Raw genomic sequence first — 19,992 nt, 5'->3', positions numbered from 1 at the left:
TTTTATAAAATTAAAGTGTACCGGCAAACTTGCATTAGTGTGATTTTATCAGTATAGTACTTGAAAAAAGCCTCAAACCAACAATATTATCATTCAATTTCTGGGACATTTTATTGTGCAGCAATAAATTGCTTCCACCAGCTGTAAGGAAGTCAAATTTTAATAGCTATAGAGGTTAATCCAAGTATTAATCCGTAACCTGTTACACAGAAATCTGAAGTTCTGAACACTGAAGAGCATCTCTGTCTGTGTTCCGTCTTCAATTGTGAGATTTATTCAGAAAAATTGAGACTGTTCCACTTAGCCTAATAACTGCTATAATATTTTAAAATACAAAAAGAAAAGTTTTCACCACTCAAACTAATGTAAAAAAAAACTTCTGCTGCCTTTTTTTGTGTCACAGAAACACGCATCCATGTATACAGACCAATTTATTAAATTAGGATAGAATGGTAAAGTCCATTTATTTCAGGAAGGAATAATGCGTTAATTAGACTAATTACACACAAGTGGGTGTGTGAAAGCCTTATTACTGTTATTTATGACGATTTTCCACTGACAGCTAATGAAAATATGACATTTAAAATGAGAATATTACACCAAACCGATAAAAACTGTCTTCCATGGGCTCCATGTAAAGTTTATTAATTACCTGCTTCCGTGATGTTATTTCCAAACTTTTATTCTGACAAGTGACCTGCATAAGGATGCATATTCTAATTTATTGGATGTGACCGTTTGATGGACAGAACACAGACTAAGAAATGGGTGTTAGCCAATGACCTTTGTTGTAGGAAAGTTTCCTCCAGCTGTACGATTAATCTTTTACAGTTGGAGTGTGTGGGTTGAGCCTCTTATAGTATGAGATGTACACTATTTTTATATCCAACAAATTTCAGAGTGGACAGTTTGTAAATGATCCAAGAACATATAGAGATCGTTCAACCCCTCAGGGTCTCTTCATCCTCGCGCCTGTCCTACAGGCAGCTTACCGGCAGCTTTTTAGAGACAATTAAGCGACTTTAACGATTTAAATATGACTGCACCACAAAGCAGGACTTGCTGGTAAATCAATAAGTTGCTGAATCTATGGCTTTGGCTGAAAGTTACTGTGTTAAACCAACTGCTATTTCTACTGCTGACAGCCAGAGCTGACATCAACAGATTTCTGTCTGTTGCAGAGTTGGCTGATGCGTGACCAAAGCTTTCCTGGAGCATATAAAAAAAAAAGAGTGTTAGAATATTAGAATAGCACGTTTCAGCAACAGGGCGGTTCAAAATGCTTCGTATCATGAGGACATAATTCAGTAACCAATTCTGAAACCAGCAACAAACATTATATTTTGTCAAGTGTCATCATCAAAATCGTCAAACAAATAAGACATCAAATATATTGATCCATGATCTATGTACTATAACCAAAGCAGCACTAAACAGCTGGGTTTTAATCAAGAAACCAGAAAACCTGAGAGGCCTGGAAGGTTGATGCAACAGTAGATCTTTAATGTATTTTGGTGCTAAGCTGTTCAGTGATTTATAAACTAGCAGCAGTATTTTAAAGTCTATTATCTCAATGGAAAGACTTTAGAACTGCATGATGTGCTCTATCTTACTGGTTTTAGTCAGAACACCAGCAGCAGCGTTCTGGATCAGCTGCAGCTGGAGGATTGATTTTATTTAGACCTGTGAGATGCTGTTGCAGTAATCAATGTGACCACCAATAAGCACATGGATGAGTTTCTTTAGAAACTCTCTTTTACTGATACATAAGTCCTCTAATTCTGGAAATGTTCTGCAGGTGATTTAAGGCCGACTTTGTCACTGTCTTTATGTGGCTCTGAATGTTCAGGTCAGAGTTCATCACTACATCCAGATTTCAGGCCTGATCTCTAGTTTCTGTCTGTGATAATTGAAGCTGTGTGTAGATTCTAGATCTATAACTCTATATCATTCCTCTTTAGGTCCAAAGATAATATCTTTAACTTTTGTTTAGCTGAAGAAAGTTATTGACTTGTTCTAAGCATCTGTTCAGTGATTGGATGGGATCAGAGCCACCTGGTGACATAACATAGAGCGCTGTGTCATCTGTGTAGCTATGGTAACTTATCTCATTACTTCTCACAATGTGAACTATCAGAAACAAGCAGCTATTAAACTCCAGGACTGAACCTTGTGATGCCTCACATGTCACTTCTGTTCACTCTGATGAAAAGTTTCCTATTTAAACAAAGACGTCAAGTATTTTACCAGAGAGTCTCCAGTCTCTGTCATAGTGTCTTCTACAAAAAAGTGCAGAGGTTTTATTGATATACATATTTAAGTGACTTCATAATTATCGACAGTTCATTCATGAGTGAATCACTTTGTTCAACATGGCCTTCTTTCATCTGCAAATTAATTTCCTGTCTGGCTGCACATTCCTTTCGCATCATCAAAGTTGAAAGAAGGCAGTGAATTAATACATTCAGCTTTGATTTGCCTGGACAGCAAAAACATTAATGATGCAGGCAGGTCACATTTAGGGAAGCCTCAAATGGGGGAAAAACACTTTAAATCAGCAAATATGCAGCATATCGCTTACATATTTAGTATAAAACATCAGTCAGCAAAAAGCGTGACCTATATAAAAAGCCCTTATCACAATTACAGTCACTATTTCAGCAGAGCCGAGTGAGGAAGTGTTGCTTAGCCGGCGCTGTCATTTCACACTGCATAAAGTCCATTCAGTCCAGAACATTGAGCATAAGCTGACCTGCTTTCATTTCCACTTTTTCCTCACACTGAATGTGTCTGTGTGGACGTTATCACCTAACGTCAGCTCAGCGGAAACATACATGTGCTGCGTCGCCTCTACAAGCCAATGACAGGACATCTTCATGCCTACACCACACACAGCACACACTCAGTTTCCACTCAATTTTCCCTTCCAAAGTGTTATCGCTCTCCTCAACCTTGAGGGTCATAAATTCCTCCCTGCCTGACCACCATGTAGCCCACTTTTCCGGACTATTGCACGGAAAACCACTGCACAGATTTTTTTTTTTCTTTTTTTGCTGTGAACTGCTTAGTGTACAGCACATGCTGTCGTGTGGCCACTTGCAGATTTTTTTCTGTTTTTTTTCCCCCACACCTAAATGTTTCAGATCATTAGGAAAATTAAATATCAGATAAAGATAACTTGAGTCATTTAAAATGGACCTGTGTCTGGATTAAACTGCCTGTTGAAATAAAGTATATTCAGATGTCTTGTGCCTATGGTTTTCACACTATAACTACTTCTTCAAGTGAAAAGAAATAAAAAAAAAAAACAACTGAAAAGTCAAATCCCACTTCCAGCTTAACAGCTGTTGAATTGCATGCACTGACAGGCCAAGTTGTTCCCGAACAGGCCAGCCACACTTTTAAGATGGCAGGAGTCAAAATGAATGACGTTGTTCTGGTGGGCGGCTTTTTTTTCTTTCCCTGCAACATTTGAGAAGAAAAACAAGCAAAGCAGAAGAAGTGGAACTCAGTCTCTCAGCGCAGCAGAGACCTGGGTTCATTACCAGGCTACAGTGCTTCTGCTTTTGTCTTTTTTACACTGATCCAACACAGTTGGCTGTGTGTGCGTGTGTGTGTGTGTGTGTGGGCAGTCGGTGAGGGATCGCTGTCTCTGTACTATCACCCTGCTAGTAGTTGGTGCCTGTGTAAAGGAAAATACATCCTATTGTGTGAGTCTGAAAGATAGAAGAACAAAACAAGAAGAAGAAGAAGAAGTTGTGTTGCCTGCAGTGATAACAACCAGAGAACATATCAGTGTCAAAAAGGGGGAGAAGAAAAAAAATGCTGCACAGCTCTTATTTAAGAGAGTACTGCCTGTGCTGCTGGAACTCTGATAAATGATGTCTGTTATTAGTCTGACACCGGTTGGGTTTTGTTTTTGCTCTCTCCAGCTCCAGTCCTTCCTGCAGGTCAGCGTGTTCCAGGTCCGGGTGGACGAGTGTCCCGGTTCAGAGTGCGCTGACTCCGGCGGCTGCACCAGTGTGCTGGAGGTGCGGGACGCACCCACGGTGGTGGACTGTGGCACCATGAGCCTGGTTTCCGTCATGGTGGAGTCCAAGGCTGTGTGCTCCTGCCCGGGACGGGAGCAGTCCCATCAGCCTTGCGCCTCGTATCCCAGAAACCCCTGCTTCAACGGAGGGCTGTGCGTGGACACGCAGCACGGCTACAGGTGGGTTCCTCAGGACCTGAGGGAGCGACCCGCAAACTTCTCCTGCTCTGTCGTCATCGTTCTGCAGCGCAGTATTGGGGCCATGCTAAAAAAAAACTAAGAAAAAAATGTAATTACAAGAGTTACCTTGTGATTTATTTACCAGAACAAAGTTGTAATATCAAAAGAATAAAGTCATAAAGTTGAACAGGAATAAAGTTGAAATATTGAGAATAAAGTCATAATAGTACGACTTTATTCTCGTAATTTTATCACAAGAATAATTAATGCTTAATGCTTTCAATTAAGCAAATTTATTTCCGTAATTCTGATTTGTGAAATCTTTTCGCCAGTGAGAGTGCAACGTCAGTCAAGTCTTTTTCATTTCTCAAACCTCATTTTAGTTAGTTTTTTTTTTTGTTTTTTTTTAACGCGTTACAAATAATAGTTTAGTTAGGTATCTTTTTGTGGTTGCATTATTTAAATGATTTGCAACAGAAGAGAACATTTTTACAAAATTTGATAAAAAATTATCAAAGCCACTCTTTCTAAAAGAGTGGCTTTGATACAGTATGGAATAATGTAAGGTACATTTAATGCAGGGACGGCATAATTCACCTTTGAATTTCCTTTTAATTTAATTTTCACTCTGTTTCTGTGTTTCAAATTGACAGTAAATTTTAAAATATCACTTGATAATTATGTGTCATTGAAAGATTGGAAAATTAATACCTGAACACCAACTATAAAATCTTAAAAAAATGCAAACAAAAAAGACTTAAATAAGCAACGTGGGGACCTGAGCCCCACCAGGCTCAGGTCCATTGCTGAGCCTGGTGGGGACACAAATAAAGCCTGGAGCCCCACCAGGCTTATAATACACTGGGAAAATCCTGGGTCCTACTTAGTTGCAGGTTTTTGTCTCTTTAATAAATGCTGATACTTTTGGAGTAATTAACACCTAAAATAATTATAATTGTCAAAATAAATGACACACTTTGAGTGAAGTAAAAAGACATTTCTACTCTGGCGGATGTGTGTTTTTCACATCCACTACATTAGACCCTTGTCCATTACAGCATATATCAAAGGTGTGGACATTTCCAAGTTATTTTGGAAGGAGTGGGTGGGATGAAATTTTAGATTTTTCATTAAGAGTGGAAAAACTCTCATATAACGAAGGTTTTCCTGAGATCAATTTCCTCTTTAGAGAAAAGCTGCTTTGCTTATCAGTTCTGGACACATTCCACTGCTGTACCCAGTGATGTCTGCACACTCTCCTTTCCTCCTGTGCAGCCCTGAAGGGCCATTAGGAGGAATAAGCTGGGGGCATTAGGAATTAGATAAAAGCATGGTAAATAAATGAGGACGGTTGTAAGCCTCCATTGCTGATCCCGCAGCTTTCGCGGGGTCAGACTGAGGAGCAGACACAAAAGAATTCCCAAACATTTCATATTATGAGAGAAGAGGCAGCGCCGGCTCTCAGCCATTCAGCCATCAGGACCATTCAGCATCTTGAAACGCTGGATTCAGACAAGAGTGTCTCAGAAAGTGGAATATCTCCATGGTTTATTAAGCAGAACTGGTGGCTGTGAAACCAGCCCCAGTTTGACTGGTGTTCCTAATGCACCTTCATCACGACTCACTGATTGCTTGTTGGACTCAGTTCATAATGTGGCCGGGTTTTATCTTGCATCGTGTTATCACATGGATCTCTGGGCAAGTTTCATTCTTTTTCAAAGAACCAACAAGAGACTGTGAACCTCAACTTGTTGGTCAGACTGCGGACCAGCTGGCTAGGTCAACAGAACCCACATCATATGTTTATGTTGTTCTAAGTTACAAAGATTGTTTGTTCTGTCTCCCACACACAGACAGAGGTGTGCATGAAGTTTAGAGTGGAAAAGATAGACAACAGGTAAAAAAAAGAAACAATAGGACTTAGCTACCTCAACCTCTAATGTAGTTGAGACATGGTTGCAATATGAAATTCGACTGAAGATTCAATCTAAAATGATGGTGGTTTAATCTACTACTGGTCAAAATACACATATGCTTTGTGTGCAGGGCCAGATGTAAGGGGATGGGGGCCTGTGGGCTTGAGCTGATTTATAGGCCCCTTCCCGCATCAATCTTTTGGAAATATTTGAAAATTGGACCTTGGCTTTTAAAAATCACTTTATCTGTAGGGGTGGGACATTAGTGCATTTATTTTGATTAAATAATTACATGGATATTAGCAGGCTAAAACATTTTGGCTACATCTGCAAACAACAACAATGAAAAACAAAGCTGCTTCTTTTGATTTGTTTTCCTCCAAACAACGATCTGGTAGGATGCTGGAAAAGACAGTTGTTGGATGTACAGCAGGAGAGTTTAAAGACGTCTGGGCTGTAGAACTTTTAGAACAGGTTTTCAGGAGATCTCTAAAAGATTAACAGAACCCTAACACTTTTTGTCTGTCTGACTTGCTGTCAATATGTCTGTAAACCTTCTTCTTGTCTTGAAACGCTGGGAGTAGGTCAGCCGCCCTCTGCTGGTTAAAGTTATTTTAAACAGAGCCTCTGCTTTAATAGGATAAGATTGTGTGGGTTATATACGCACCAGCAGGATGTTTTGTTTTTCACATGCATCTCTTACTTGAGTAAAGAAGTGAAAAGAACATTGCAAAGTTTCTATCTCAGGATGAGAGACAATAGGGCTAAGTTTGGCAGTGTTTCACAAGTGGTAAAAACGGGATGGAACCAATAATTTTACATGATTCTCAAAACTTAGTTGAACATTATCCCCAAATTTTTAACAGAAGATTGAGCCAAATAACCAAGGGGGCTCAAGGACCTGCTTTATCTTTGCAGTTATCTTCCCTGTTGCAAAACTAAAAACATTATGCAAAAATGAAAGACATAGTACAACTCTGACATGCTTCTGTTTCCTGGTGTTCTAAATAGAAAGAAACCTCTCACACTCTCCTAGATGAAAGATGTTAGCTGTCACATAACGCCGCTTCTTGTGCCAAAGACTAAATGTCTCTATTAGCATAAATGACTGTAAACAAGACCATGAGTGAGGTGAACTCCTTTCAGCACATCATTAACTACATATATTGTTTATGACATGAGCGAATTCAAGTCTTGGTGAGTTAAAGGAAACATGCTGACCCTGTTTGATGGCGGCGCCGTTCAGCCCGATGCGCTGCGTTATCCTCAGGCTGCGCTCTGCAGACGTGGAAGTGATGGGCTCTTTGCAACCAATTACATCTAACATCAGTGACTGGGATTACACTTTTATCACATTCTTTACTTTAACAGCATGAATGCAATGCAAACTATACTTTATGACATTAACAAACAGTTCTTACACTGGCGTTTGCTTAAGAGGAAAGTGGAAATGTTCCTTAGAAATGTGACGCAGCTTCGCTCTGTCGTCTGGTCAAGGCATTGTTGTTGATTTTGTCCTAAATCTCACTTGCATCGAATACAGTTGAAAAATGACCATTTCTAAAGTTAAAAAACACACATGTTAGCTAATTATATCAATCTTAGCACAGTGGCATTACTGTTAGAGATGTAGCTGTTTAGTAGCAGCGAGACAAAGTAACTGGTGGCTGTTGATAAATGCTAATGGTATGACTGTGTGAAATCTAGTAATGAAAGCATGAGTCAGTTTAGACCAGTGGTTCTTAATCTTTTTTGAGGTACCGAACCCACCAGTTTCTTATGCGCATTCACTGAACCCTTCTGTAGTGATAAATAAAATATGATTTCCCCCCCACCCCAAATTCAAGACATAGGGGTGACCCAACTAGAGCCTCTAAGTTGGGTCTTCTGATCACTAAGTTTTCTTAAAAGGTAGAGTCTCTGAGAACAGTTCTTCAAAATATAGTCAGTGTTTTTAGCAAAGTTGAGCTGACTGTCCAGGAACAACCTAAGGTATTTAAAATTTGCCACTGTTTCAACAGGTTGGCCATCGAGAGAAACTTGAACCACTTTAAGGTCTTGTTTAGATCATTTAATTAGCTCTACATTCTTAAGAGAATGAAATATTAATAATAAATAAAGACTTAGCGGTATTCTGATTTAGTAATGTAATTATATTAGTTGTGTTACCAGCCCCACGCCACTAGAGGCAGTAGCAACCCCGAAAAGATGCGACTAAGGAGCAGATTTAGAAGTACAACAAACGCTGAAGTAATTAAAGACACAAGTTCAAATCCATGCTGAGAGTGGAACTCCTTCAATCAGTGCTCCTCCGCAGCTCTGATTGGCTCAGCAATGTAACGTGATCCTCTGCAGCAAGTGATGGCAAAGCGGCGCGTCATCATGACTTTACACAAGTGTTTCTTTACCTCCGCGGCAGAGGCTCCGCCGAACCCCTGAGACCGACTCATCGAACCCCTGGGGTTCGATCGAACCCAGGTTAAGAACCACTGGTTTAGACACAGACACCTTGGAATTAGTTGTCATAAAATAATACTGAAACAACCTGAAAATTTCTGCTTAAAATGATTTCGTCATGAACGGTGTGGTTGGTGCGGTGGTGAGGAGAGACGCTGAGACCCAGGTTATGGTGATGATGAAGATTTAATGATAATAAAGCACACAAACAGTCCAAGGCAGGCAGCACGGCAGGAACAAGCACGCAGCTAAATACCGGTAGCAACTGTCAAACGGACTAGACGGAACAAACAAACCAGGACTTAACAGTTCTCCTGGCGAGTGATACAAAGCAAAGACGATGACGAACGACGACAAGGACCCGACGAGGAACACAGACAACAGGAGGGTTTAAATACACACGGGGTAATCAGGGGAATGAGACACACCTGGGGAGCAATCAACGGGGAGGACAGGACAGAGACTCACAGGAACACAGGACTGAACACAGAGAACTCAAAAATAAACATACGGAAACACGGAACATGACAGATTTAGTATAAGCAGATTTTATCCTTCTGAATTACAATTACAAGTTGAACAAATACATGAAACTGAAGGCCCACACACACATACACCCACGCACACACATCTGCTTAAGATTCATTGTTGCAGATGAACAAAAGCCTCCATCACACGTGTCCACAAAGCTTTCTTCACTGGACATGCAGAAGGTAATTTTACCCTTCGGCTTCGTTTAATTAGAAGCAGAGAGTGAAATGGCCAGGATGGGCGTCTGGCTGGCAGGGCTAGCATGTGGCTCACTGCTGGACCTCACTGGCTTGATGTTAGACTTAATCCCAGAATTATTTACCATGCACACACATACACAACCACACATACACACACAAACACACGTAAATTTACACTTACATGCAAACGTATAGGTGGTGGAACTCCATTCAGATTTTTAATGCAGTTAGGGGTCGAGATTCAGGGTCTGTAGCTAATCACGTTTTAATGGAAAACTAAATAAGCAAGATTTTCAATTGAAAAACTATTTCTGCTGCTAAATCATTGAATAAATAGACATATGAGTTCAACAACAGATGCTTATTGTTTTTCTGTTATTTAAGTTAGTCAACCATCAGATTTATGCAAAGTGTTATTGTATCAATTCATCTTTCTGGTGTTTCAGGAACTCCTGATCATTCATGAAGCTTCTTCTGTGGCCTGTTGATGCTGATGTTAGCATTGAGGATGTCTGTGCTGCTGCTGCGTGTTTAGCTTTAAGATGCTATTTTAACCTTGAATAGTTTCACCTCTAGGTTAACTGCTTTTAGTGCAACTTGAGCACAACAATAGTCTTCACCAGCATCCCATCAGATCAGTTTAGAAGCAGAAATTAACTCCTAGTGGGTCAAGAGAAGCAGCTTTGTCATCCAACACTGTGGTTTTTGTGGATGTCACTTGTGTGTTAGATTTACAGGCAGACCAGAAAAACATGCAAATACAGAGGTTCCTGTCAGAATTTTGGTTGTATAAAAACACACACAAAAAGTGATTCCTTGCATTAAAATTTTTAACATGTTAAATTAATGAAATTTTTATTAATTCCATTAATAGAAATCAACACATTAAAGTTTCAGCTTTAAAGAATATTTAGTTTCTATGAATCTTTTTTCTTGGATTGTGTAACCTGATTTGCAAACTGCTTTACATCATTTGAGCTTTTCTGTGTTTGTGATGATTTAAAGAGAATCAAACATTTAACAACTAGAAACAAAAATCCCCCCAAATATTTAAAACACAAATAAACCAAAAAGTTAACTTGAAACAATTATCTCCTGGTAATTTCATGTCTTGCACTGATTTCTGATTACAGGCCTTCTTTTTGAGTGGCAGCCTGCAGTACAGTGAGCACATAGCCACCAGCTAATGACAGCATGTGGGCGAGCGGACTTAAAAAACACAGCTCTCAGTAGAAATTACTGTCTGCTTCCTCCTTCTTTTCTTTCTCTTGGCAAATCTGGGCAACACTCATAAACCAGCTTGCTTTTCCAAACACAGATCTGATACATGCAGTCTTGCAACACAAACTGAGCAGAGATTGGCCTGCTCTCATTTCCTGTGTGAGGGACCGTAGGGTTGGACATTTATTTGATCTTTTTTTAAGAAGTACATTTTGAGCTTTCATGTGATCAATACACCCACAGCTGTGCTCCAGCAGAGTTGCTAGTTGACCCAACCAAACCAAGCTGAAGACTAAACTAATTTCAAGGCAGAAAGAAGTCACTGAAACTACTGATCCCCAAAGGTTAGATGCCCCAAAAATGTTCAAAAATGTAACAAATATAATTTCTTTTGGGGCCTAGGTGGCTATCCGCAAGGGGAGTGATGCGCAGGAAGTGCATAGTTATAAATCATTGATTGCACATTACTGCTCCAACACAAAGTCTTAGACTGGGAGAATATCCTGCCATCCATCCATCAAGCCGCCTGTCTGTTGGTCGTATACTGTTTTATCCTGGTTGCTGTGCCAACAGCTTTAGCAGATATCCCCAGACAACCTTCTCCCTGCGTAGCTCCTAGAGCTCATCTGATAACTGATATAATCTCTCAGTGAGACAGAGGGAGATGTGTCACATCACAGTAGGACATGACATAAACACCTCTACTGAAGATTTCATCGAGCTGGCTCCTTTTGGACAGAGACGTTTCTCCCTAACAGTCAACCAGCTCACTACGTCTCTAAGAGGAAACTCATTTCAGCTGCTTGTGTTGTGTTTCATTTAGTGGCAGAACTAAATCATTATGCACTTTGAGTGGCCAGAGAGTGGGTAAAGCTTTATCTGGAGATTCCTACACTAATAAAGAAAATACACAGTTTTTCTGATCTTGTATGTAAACAACATGCCTTCTTCTGATTAATATGTCATTGTGCAGAAGAGAACCTTCCAACCTGGCGACATGTCGATGATGTCAAAGGCAGAACATCAAACTGTAGGACATCATTCTTGTCATGATGTGTGGTTGGGGGTGCGGTGAGGATGTACGCCTAGGACCCAGGTTGTAGAAGAAAATGATGAATTTAATAAATAAGTCTCACACAGTCCAATACAGGCGGCATGGCAGAGAGTTTAGCACACAGGTAATTACCGGTAGCAACTGAAATACTGAGGACTGAAAAACGAGAGCTAACGCTAACCTGGACTTCGCAGTTCTACTGGAGAGCATAGACGTTAGACAACAACTGACAGTAGACGAGGACCCGACAAGAGACAAAGACAACAGGTGGGTTTAAATACACAGGGAGGGTAATCAGGTAACTAGACACACCTGGGAATCAATCAACAGGGAAGACAGGACAGGAAAAGGACTAAACACAGAAAACCTCAAAAATAACTACGCAGAAAACACAGAACACAACAATTCTTGAGCTTTTGGGTGTATTCACACCAGTTCTAGTTTGTTTGCTTAGAAAGTCCAGTTTGTTTGGGGAAGTGTGAATGGGTAATTCAACTCTGATCCAGATCAAAAATCTGAATCCTATTCCGCCTACAAACCTGAGTCTGTGTTTGGTTGATGATTCAAATTCAAAAGTACTTCTTTGATCCCAAAGCAGGCAGGAAGGATCTCTGGTAGCGGTCTGTATTACAGTGAATTTGAAGAAGCCTCTGACTGAAGACACTAATTTAAATTTTACAAACAGCATCCCATGTTAAACAGGACATACCTCTTACAAAATAGAATGGGTCATTTATTCCTCACCAGAAATGTCTTCATTTATAACAGATGTAATAGGATTTCTGCAGTTTTTTGGGATTTATTCATACTTCTTGACTTTCCCAGGCGAGCCTGCAGTCATATCCAAGTGATGTTTAGATGTTTAGAAAGCTAAACATTTGAAGGAGTCACCCGGGGGACATTTAAGGGAATCTTGTTGCCATGGTTTGGGTCCAGTAGTCACTGGACAGGAAGGAGTCACTGCAACCAGTACAAAGCTGTTCTGTTTGTCCCCACATACATTGTGTAGTGAAACAGTTTGACCTCTGACCTGGTGTTCTCTTCTAGTATCATATTTCATTGCCAGTGAATCTGAGGTTTAATTTAGGAAAATACAACCCCGAAAAATAAAAAATAAGATTTTAAGCTTCTTTTGCAGTTGTTGCAAAAGCAAGTTCATGATATCAGCTGTTGTTTAAATAGAAATGTGGGACATATTGCTTTATGAAGTATGAACCAAACAGATGTCAGGGTGAGAAGAAGGTGAAATAGGTGAGATTGCCAGGCCTGGGTCACAGCTGCTGTATGATTGTCATATTTCCAATAACTCCAGAGTACCTGAGACCCGCAACATCTGCTGTGGGATCTCTGAGAGGAGACTAGATCAAATGTGGGATATTAGAAACTGAAAAACTTAAATTAGAATGTGGAAGAGAGGAAGAAATAGAGAAATTTAAGACCAGGAAGGTGTGTCAGCGGGAGGATAACAGAAAGGCAGGGAGAAAAGAAAATAAAGTTTGTGGATGTTGAGGAAAAAGAGCAACATGAGGTGAGACGAAGAAAGATGGAAAATGTTTTTGTGGGGTAAGAAGACAAAAACAGATGACAATATATGATAGGGACCAAAATGGGAGTGAAGATAAAAGGTATAAAAAAAACTAAACAAAACAAAAAAACATAGTGCCAGAGAGGAGAAGTGAGGTGGTACGAAATAACACAAAGAGATAAGAATTAATAAAAAGATAAAAGTGCTGCAGGATAGTTTTCTGCTTCACGGGCTTCCTGATACGACCCCACCCCCAACACACACAAACAGATCACAAGTCACGACTGAAGGGAGAACATGTAGATAATCAATGCACTGGGATTAATAATGAGATTTCAGGAGCAAGACAGTTAAAGGGGGAGGGCTGGGATTACGGCACCCCGGCCCAATTTCCAGCTGACAAGGAAAGTAGCAAAACAAAGCTGCCGTAAGAGGATTGGAAGGTTTGAACCAAAAACCGTCTCAGATTGTGCACAGAGAATTAGCGTGACATTACAAAAATGGAAATACAAGCATGTTGCTTTTTCCTTGGGTCTTGATTACACTTCACTGAAGATATTTCTGTTCAAACAACGGACATCCATGGATGTCATTAGCCAGTTTTTGTCCCTACATAGTCTGAAAAACATGTTAGATATCAGGGATTTTTATCATTCATCATATCACATATGTCACAATGTACACAGAAAGGCCAAAACTGAGACTCCGGCTGTGGTGGTGTTACTGCTAATCATTACTTCTGTTTTAGGGTGGGATCATTATCCTGCTGCATGACACAACGGCTTACTAAAGATCAAAACAAAGAGGTTAAAATTTGTTAACTGACAATGACAATACCCACATAAACACATGCCATGAATCACTGAACTAGGGTATATTTTATCATGTCGAATAGTCATGTTAGTGAAAGTCTGTGTAATATGCCCCTAAAATCATGGACAGCGTTTTGTTTGTGCTCTGGATTTCTCCTCATTCATGTCTGAAGAAACCAGACAGAAAACTGAGAATAGGAATAAAAGAGGATCTGGATGAGAAATGAGCTGTCTAGAAAACACCAGTGAGACCAAGTGTGTGTGCACGTGTGTTTGTGAGTGCAATAGCATACTGACGAACTGGAGAAGAAGTTTCAGTCTGAAAAATCTATTTATTCAGAGCGGAATAGTCCATTTGAAGAAGTACTTTTGATCTCTGAACAGTGTGTGAAGGAGGCAGTGCCGCCACTCGTAACTTATTACACACAGAGTACTAAGTGGCCTGGGAGAACCCAGACCACTTAGTGCCCCCAGGGGCACCCCAGGGGCACCCCAGGGGCACCAAAAAAAATCAGGTTTTTAACATAAAAACTACATGTGGCTGACACTGCATTCAGAGCAGCAGTGTGCGCTGCTCTGTAGCGGCTGGAAGTGATAGAAACGGGATGAAATTATTTTACTGTTGTAGACAAAAAAACATGTAGCTATTTATCATTTTACATGCGGTTATCCACCACTGAAGCAACAACATACTGCTCTGTACAAATGAAGAACATGAAGGAGGCAGACCCTGGACAGGTTGCCAGTCCATCGCATGGCTCTGATCTCTTTCCTTCACAGGATTTTGTTTCTATACACCTGTATGCTCCAGACCAGCAAACCTCTCAAACTCATCATATCATAGATTTGGTCAGCCTAAGTCTTACCAAATCATAATAACCATATTTATGATTAGAATATTACATCAGACTTATAAATAAAACGGTTTCAATACATAAATGTAGGTGTAATGACAAATATATTTAATATCTGCTTATTCCATACGAACCGCATCAGAATGCATATTCTGATTTATTGAATATGATTGAAAAATATGGGGAGACGGTTACAGAAACCTGTGATAAATACATGTAAACAGTTGGTGTTAAAGAATAGGCTGCAAAACCAATAAGCATGGCTAACAGAAGTTTTATTTTGGACCCATTAGTCCATGGAGACCAACACAAGCACATCATACTTTGTAATATAATATGTCATGTCTTCATTCTAGCCCTGCTGCACTTTTTGAAACAACTTTACATCTGAACAACAGCATCTGACACCATAACTAATTACCGCTCACCTCTTTTATAACTGATTCCTTTTTCAGCTTCAGTCATACTTATATCTACTCATTAGCTTCGCTCAGCGCCCACCGGTGCAGCAGCTAATTATTCCCCTACACCAGCTCGCCGTTCCAGGAGTTCAGCTGTTAGCGAACAGGGTTCAGGATGTGGGGTCGGCGGTGATTTTGAGCGCGCAGCGGCACGTCCTGTCATCGGTGTCACGCTCTTCTCTCGGTGCTGGTAGAGAGTGCTCTGTTGGCGCTGCAGTTAATAACGCTTTAGGGTCCGGGTTACACAGCATTCCGGCATGGGGTCGTGTGGTGTTTACAAGTAACAGGATTTCTATGATTGGACATGGCTGTTTGATGATCACTGGTTTAAAACTGTTTGAAAATGTTAACACAAGCAACATATTTTACACTGTCAGGTTATTTTTGCTTTTTTCCAATCACAAAACCCAACCGAGTCAGAAAGGGTTACGAAGCAGATTGAAACCCAGAAAGCAGAGACTGAAACAAGCACACAGTGCTTCCACAGAGAAAAGGTAAGAGGTGCATTTTGACAGGAAAACGGTGTAAATGAGACCTTGAACGTCTGAAAATAGTGCAAGAAGAGTTTCCTGGTGATCCAGTGATTTCCCTCCCTGCGGCTTTGCCACTAATGAGAACATCTGCATCTGTGGAACATACGGAGTGTGAGTGATCGTCGGAAGGGGAGCGTCGCCTGAGAGGCGGATGCAACTGTGAACTTACAGAGAGTCGGGGGTTCAACACGCTGCCAGAATCTTGTAAAAATATTCGACAGAAATGGGATCCAGAAACAGTGATTGGGAGGGAGATTGTGCTTTTTAAGTTACATAACCGACTTCTCTGGAAATGCCACTAAAAGCCAAATTACAGATTTATTGCATTTACTAATTCATATAATTTCTTCTTTTTGATTTTTCCTTCTTCCCAAGGTGCCAGTGCCCTGCTCAGTTCGAGGGACCTGAATGCCAGCAGAACAAGCACAGTTTCCATGGCAATGGCTATGCTTGGTTTCCTCCAATGATGCCTTGTTTTGAGAGCCATGTGTCGCTGGAGTTTATCACAGACGTGGCTGATGGACTGCTGCTGTACAGCGGCCCACTTGCACAGCTGCAAGCCTGGGACCACGAGGACTTCATGGCCATAGGTAGGATGCAGAAACACTTTGGCTCAATAAAGAGAGGAAATGCTTTCAACCTTTTTATTTATACAACATTGCAGTGGAAGGTAGCTGCACTCTGAATAAAATTAGACCAGAAAGTCTGCCAAATGTAAGGGAAAGGTGACATTTCTCACTTTAGAAGGAGCCAGGGACGGTTCTTAAATCACTACCTAATTAACTTCAGCCTTCCACTTTGCAAGACCTGACAATATGATGAGACTGTATGCTTCCATCACATCAAAACTAGAGTTTATGGTAATGTAAGGGAATTGAATAACTGAGATGTTTGGTGAGGTAGAGTACTAAGGAAAAATGGATGGATTAGGCTGAGGTGTATTCCTTGTCCTGCACATTTGGTAAAACTATTTTTCTCCAGCTCAATTCTTTATCTTTAGGGAGTTAAGTTTAACACAGAGTTGTTCGGTGAATGCAATGAAAGTCTGACTGAGTTGCAGGGAAATGACTGCACCATCCAGTTCACTGAAACGGTTGAACGTCTGTCGGTCTGTTAGACCACGATCCTGTATTGGTGTGTTTTTATATCGCTGCTGAAATACGAACACATGGTTCCTTCCTGAACTAAAGGGCGTGGTAATTTTATCAGAAAAAACTGCAGGCATCCGGTTAAAGATGAGCTCAACTTACAGTTCTTGATGCAAGGAAACTAAATGGTCAGCAAACATCACACTTATAACTCATCTTAATAATGCAGTTGCTATGCTGTCGAACTACTGCAAGCTACTACAAAAAAAAAAAGTTCTGCCTCACACTAGACCTCACAAACTGTGATTGGCTGGTCAGCCAATCACAGTCCAGACAAGCCTACATGGCACAGTCCAGTGAACTTGTGGTGTTTTCCACACTTCCTTTATTCCCTCCTTCCTTCTTTCCAGTTGTACATACATGCAGTAATGATGTTGTATTTTTTTTTAATATATTTTAAAATTAACATACACAACTAAATATCTTAAAAGTTGAGTTTGGAAAAAAAAAATTACATGAAAGCCCTGAAAGCATAACATCTCCCTAAAATGGGCCCAAACTCATGATTGAGTGCTATTACACAGCTGCATGATGGAAAACTTGCATGCCCATATTTTATCATACTTCCCCTCGCCTAGATAATGTGGTGAACCAGATATTTCACAAAGATTTATGGCGGATTGTCCGTACCATTGTCTGGAGTGACTGCACCCCGATGCAAGGCTGTAGAGAAAAGAACAAGTTGGCAGCTACAAAAGGACACCTCAACCTATATACTGTTACATATGTGGACTTCATGAGGGGAAGCAGAAAGTTTCGGCAGAAAAGAACTTCCTGTCACGTTGAACTCCAAGAGGTGAGCAGAGAAGACTTGGTGGGAGTTTCTCACCGACGTTGTTATCACTGCTGTTCATTCTCCAAAGTGAGGCGTTACAGATGAGAAAAAGTTGCATAAATTTAATTTTGTGTCTGTGACGTTTGGAGTCAAAATGACTGACCTCTCTTTTCTCACTGCAGCTGTGTTCACAATGTTTTAAGAGAACAAAGCCAGTTTAATAGAGAGCAGGATTTATAGACAGATAAAACGAGAGCAGGAAGTGTTGTAGATCTTGGTATATTTAGTGTTTTAATCTGATAGACTAACACCTCCTCATATCTCTTGCTATTCCGTTCCTTGCACCGGTCCGCTCTCCTGGGAGAGATGCTGTTGTTCTATCACTGCCAAAGTAATAAGTGTGGGAGGGGAGGTCCGTAGGGAGAGTCGGGTGTGTTGTGTGTGTGGTGCGTGTGCGTGTGTGTGTGTGTGTGGATGTTTGGGTGCATGTTACCGGCAGGTTTGCTGTGTAATTCCTGAATGATTTCATTTTGCTCTCGTTGTTTTGTTGCAGAGGGTGTTTTGGGGTTTATTGGGTCGTAAAGACTTAGGATTAGGTTAGTTGAGTCGTTAGTGGGATCCATGTGCAGTGTGTAATTAGTCAGGCTGTATATATTTAGAGCTCTAATTAACTTGTTTCAAGGTTGACCTGGTGCATGTAACAAACCCATCAGGGAGCCCAGCCTGTGTTAGAGGCTCATGCTACAGAATTATGGACGGCATAACTGTTTTAATCATCTTTGTGTGTTTGGAATGTACAGAAAGAATAACTGCTCTGAATAATCTCCTGTATCTTGTTCTTATTGAAAGTTGCAGCTAAAATTCGATGCCACTCTGTTTTTGTTTGCATTTTGTGAAGAAGGAAGTTGTGATCAGTGCCATTTGTGTCATTTCCTTCAGTGGTTCTTGGTGCAGCGCCCCCACAGGCAGGGTAATGAACAGGTTTTTCAATAGTTTGGATTGTTTGACAAGGTGCAGTGTGAAAGTGAACCATACCAACTGAAAATGGAACAAATGTTGCAATTTTGCTCCCTAATTGAAGCAAATTTGCCTGACTATCAAGTGTGAAAACACCCTAACAGTCATGTTTTTGTCTTAATGGTGACTGTTGCTTTTTGAGGACATTCTGGGTCTTCCCTGGAATCCCATTTCAGTAGAATGTATCCAGTCATCTATGGATCCCAGACGACCTCAACTTACTCCTTTCTGCTTTTATCCAACCTTTCTGCTAAAATTACCAACAAACCTTTAATTTTCTTAAAATCTAAATGTTACCCGCTCTGGTGTAGGTGACAAGTTCAGTATATTACCATGAGAATCCTGCCTGGCTCAAATAAAGCCTCTTTGGAGTCTTAAAAACTCAACGTAGCTTGTATTCAACATAGTTGGGTAAACTGTTAAATATATTGTGAATGGAGTTCTAAATGTCTTACTCTCACTTTAATGTGATAAAACTCATGGCTAGAATATGATGGAATCATACCTCTTGGAGTAGGTTCAGTCAATTGTTTAACTTTGTGGAAGGAAATAAGTGCAGTTAAAACAGAACGCTTCCAGATCTGTTCACGCTGATGCACCTGCTAACAGGAAACAAAGGCAAAACAAGCGAGCTGGCAGCTGAAATATTGAAAGTGAATCAAAAAGTTGTTCAGGAAGAAAAATCAACTTGGAGTGTTACCAAAAGTATTGCTTTCTTTCAGCCAGCAGAGCTTAACATTCGAGGAAAGTTCAGATAAAATAGGAAGCCATAGTACAGAAAACGGCTTGGGAATAGAAAGAACGAACGAGGGGTCGTGCTTTATGTATTAAAGGGACAAGATTATTTAAAATCAACTTATTTGATCTTTACAACATGTTATAATGTTACTCCTTTATCATAAACATACCCGGAGTGTTCCCTTGATACTTTCATGCCTGTATATGAAATCTTTTAATCTCCATGGCAACCATTCAGCTGTACAAAACACCTGGTTGGACCCAGCAACTCCTTTGAGGCTGAGCTCCTCCTCAGAGATGCAGTTTCCAAGCTTCAACCTCACAGATCAGCCCTCCAACGTGACTGCCCCACTCAGCTCCTTCAGACTAACCAGCAGCAATTAGCAAACACCCAGTGGATTTGCACATTTCCTGAGCTCATTATTGGAGTTACTTCTCAGTGCAACACTGGTAAAAATGTTGTTAAAGGGTTAATAAAGGAGCCATGTTATGATGACTTCTTGAAAGCAGGGTTTCAGAAAGAGCAGGAGTTTTAAAGAG

At 40.5% G+C, this 19,992-nt stretch overlaps 1 protein-coding gene across 1 annotated transcript in view; it reads left to right on the top strand.

Moving 5' to 3' along the window:
• LOC103143989 (neural-cadherin) overlaps nucleotides 1-19,992 on the top strand; it is a 307,861-nt gene that overhangs the window by 201,552 nt on the left and 86,317 nt on the right. Inside the window, exons 27-28 of the mRNA XM_016675675.1 lie at nucleotides 3,933-4,210; nucleotides 16,150-16,364. Coding sequence (XP_016531161.1) covers nucleotides 3,933-4,210; nucleotides 16,150-16,364 — 493 coding nt within the window. The remainder of the gene's footprint in view (nucleotides 1-3,932; nucleotides 4,211-16,149; nucleotides 16,365-19,992) is intronic.

This window comes from Poecilia formosa, unplaced genomic scaffold (assembly GCF_000485575.1).
Source record: "Poecilia formosa unplaced genomic scaffold, Poecilia_formosa-5.1.2 Scaffold119, whole genome shotgun sequence".
NCBI lineage: Eukaryota > Metazoa > Chordata > Actinopteri > Cyprinodontiformes > Poeciliidae > Poecilia > Poecilia formosa.
Note: the sequence above shows the minus strand (reverse complement) of the source record. Positions and strands in the feature narration are given on the sequence as shown.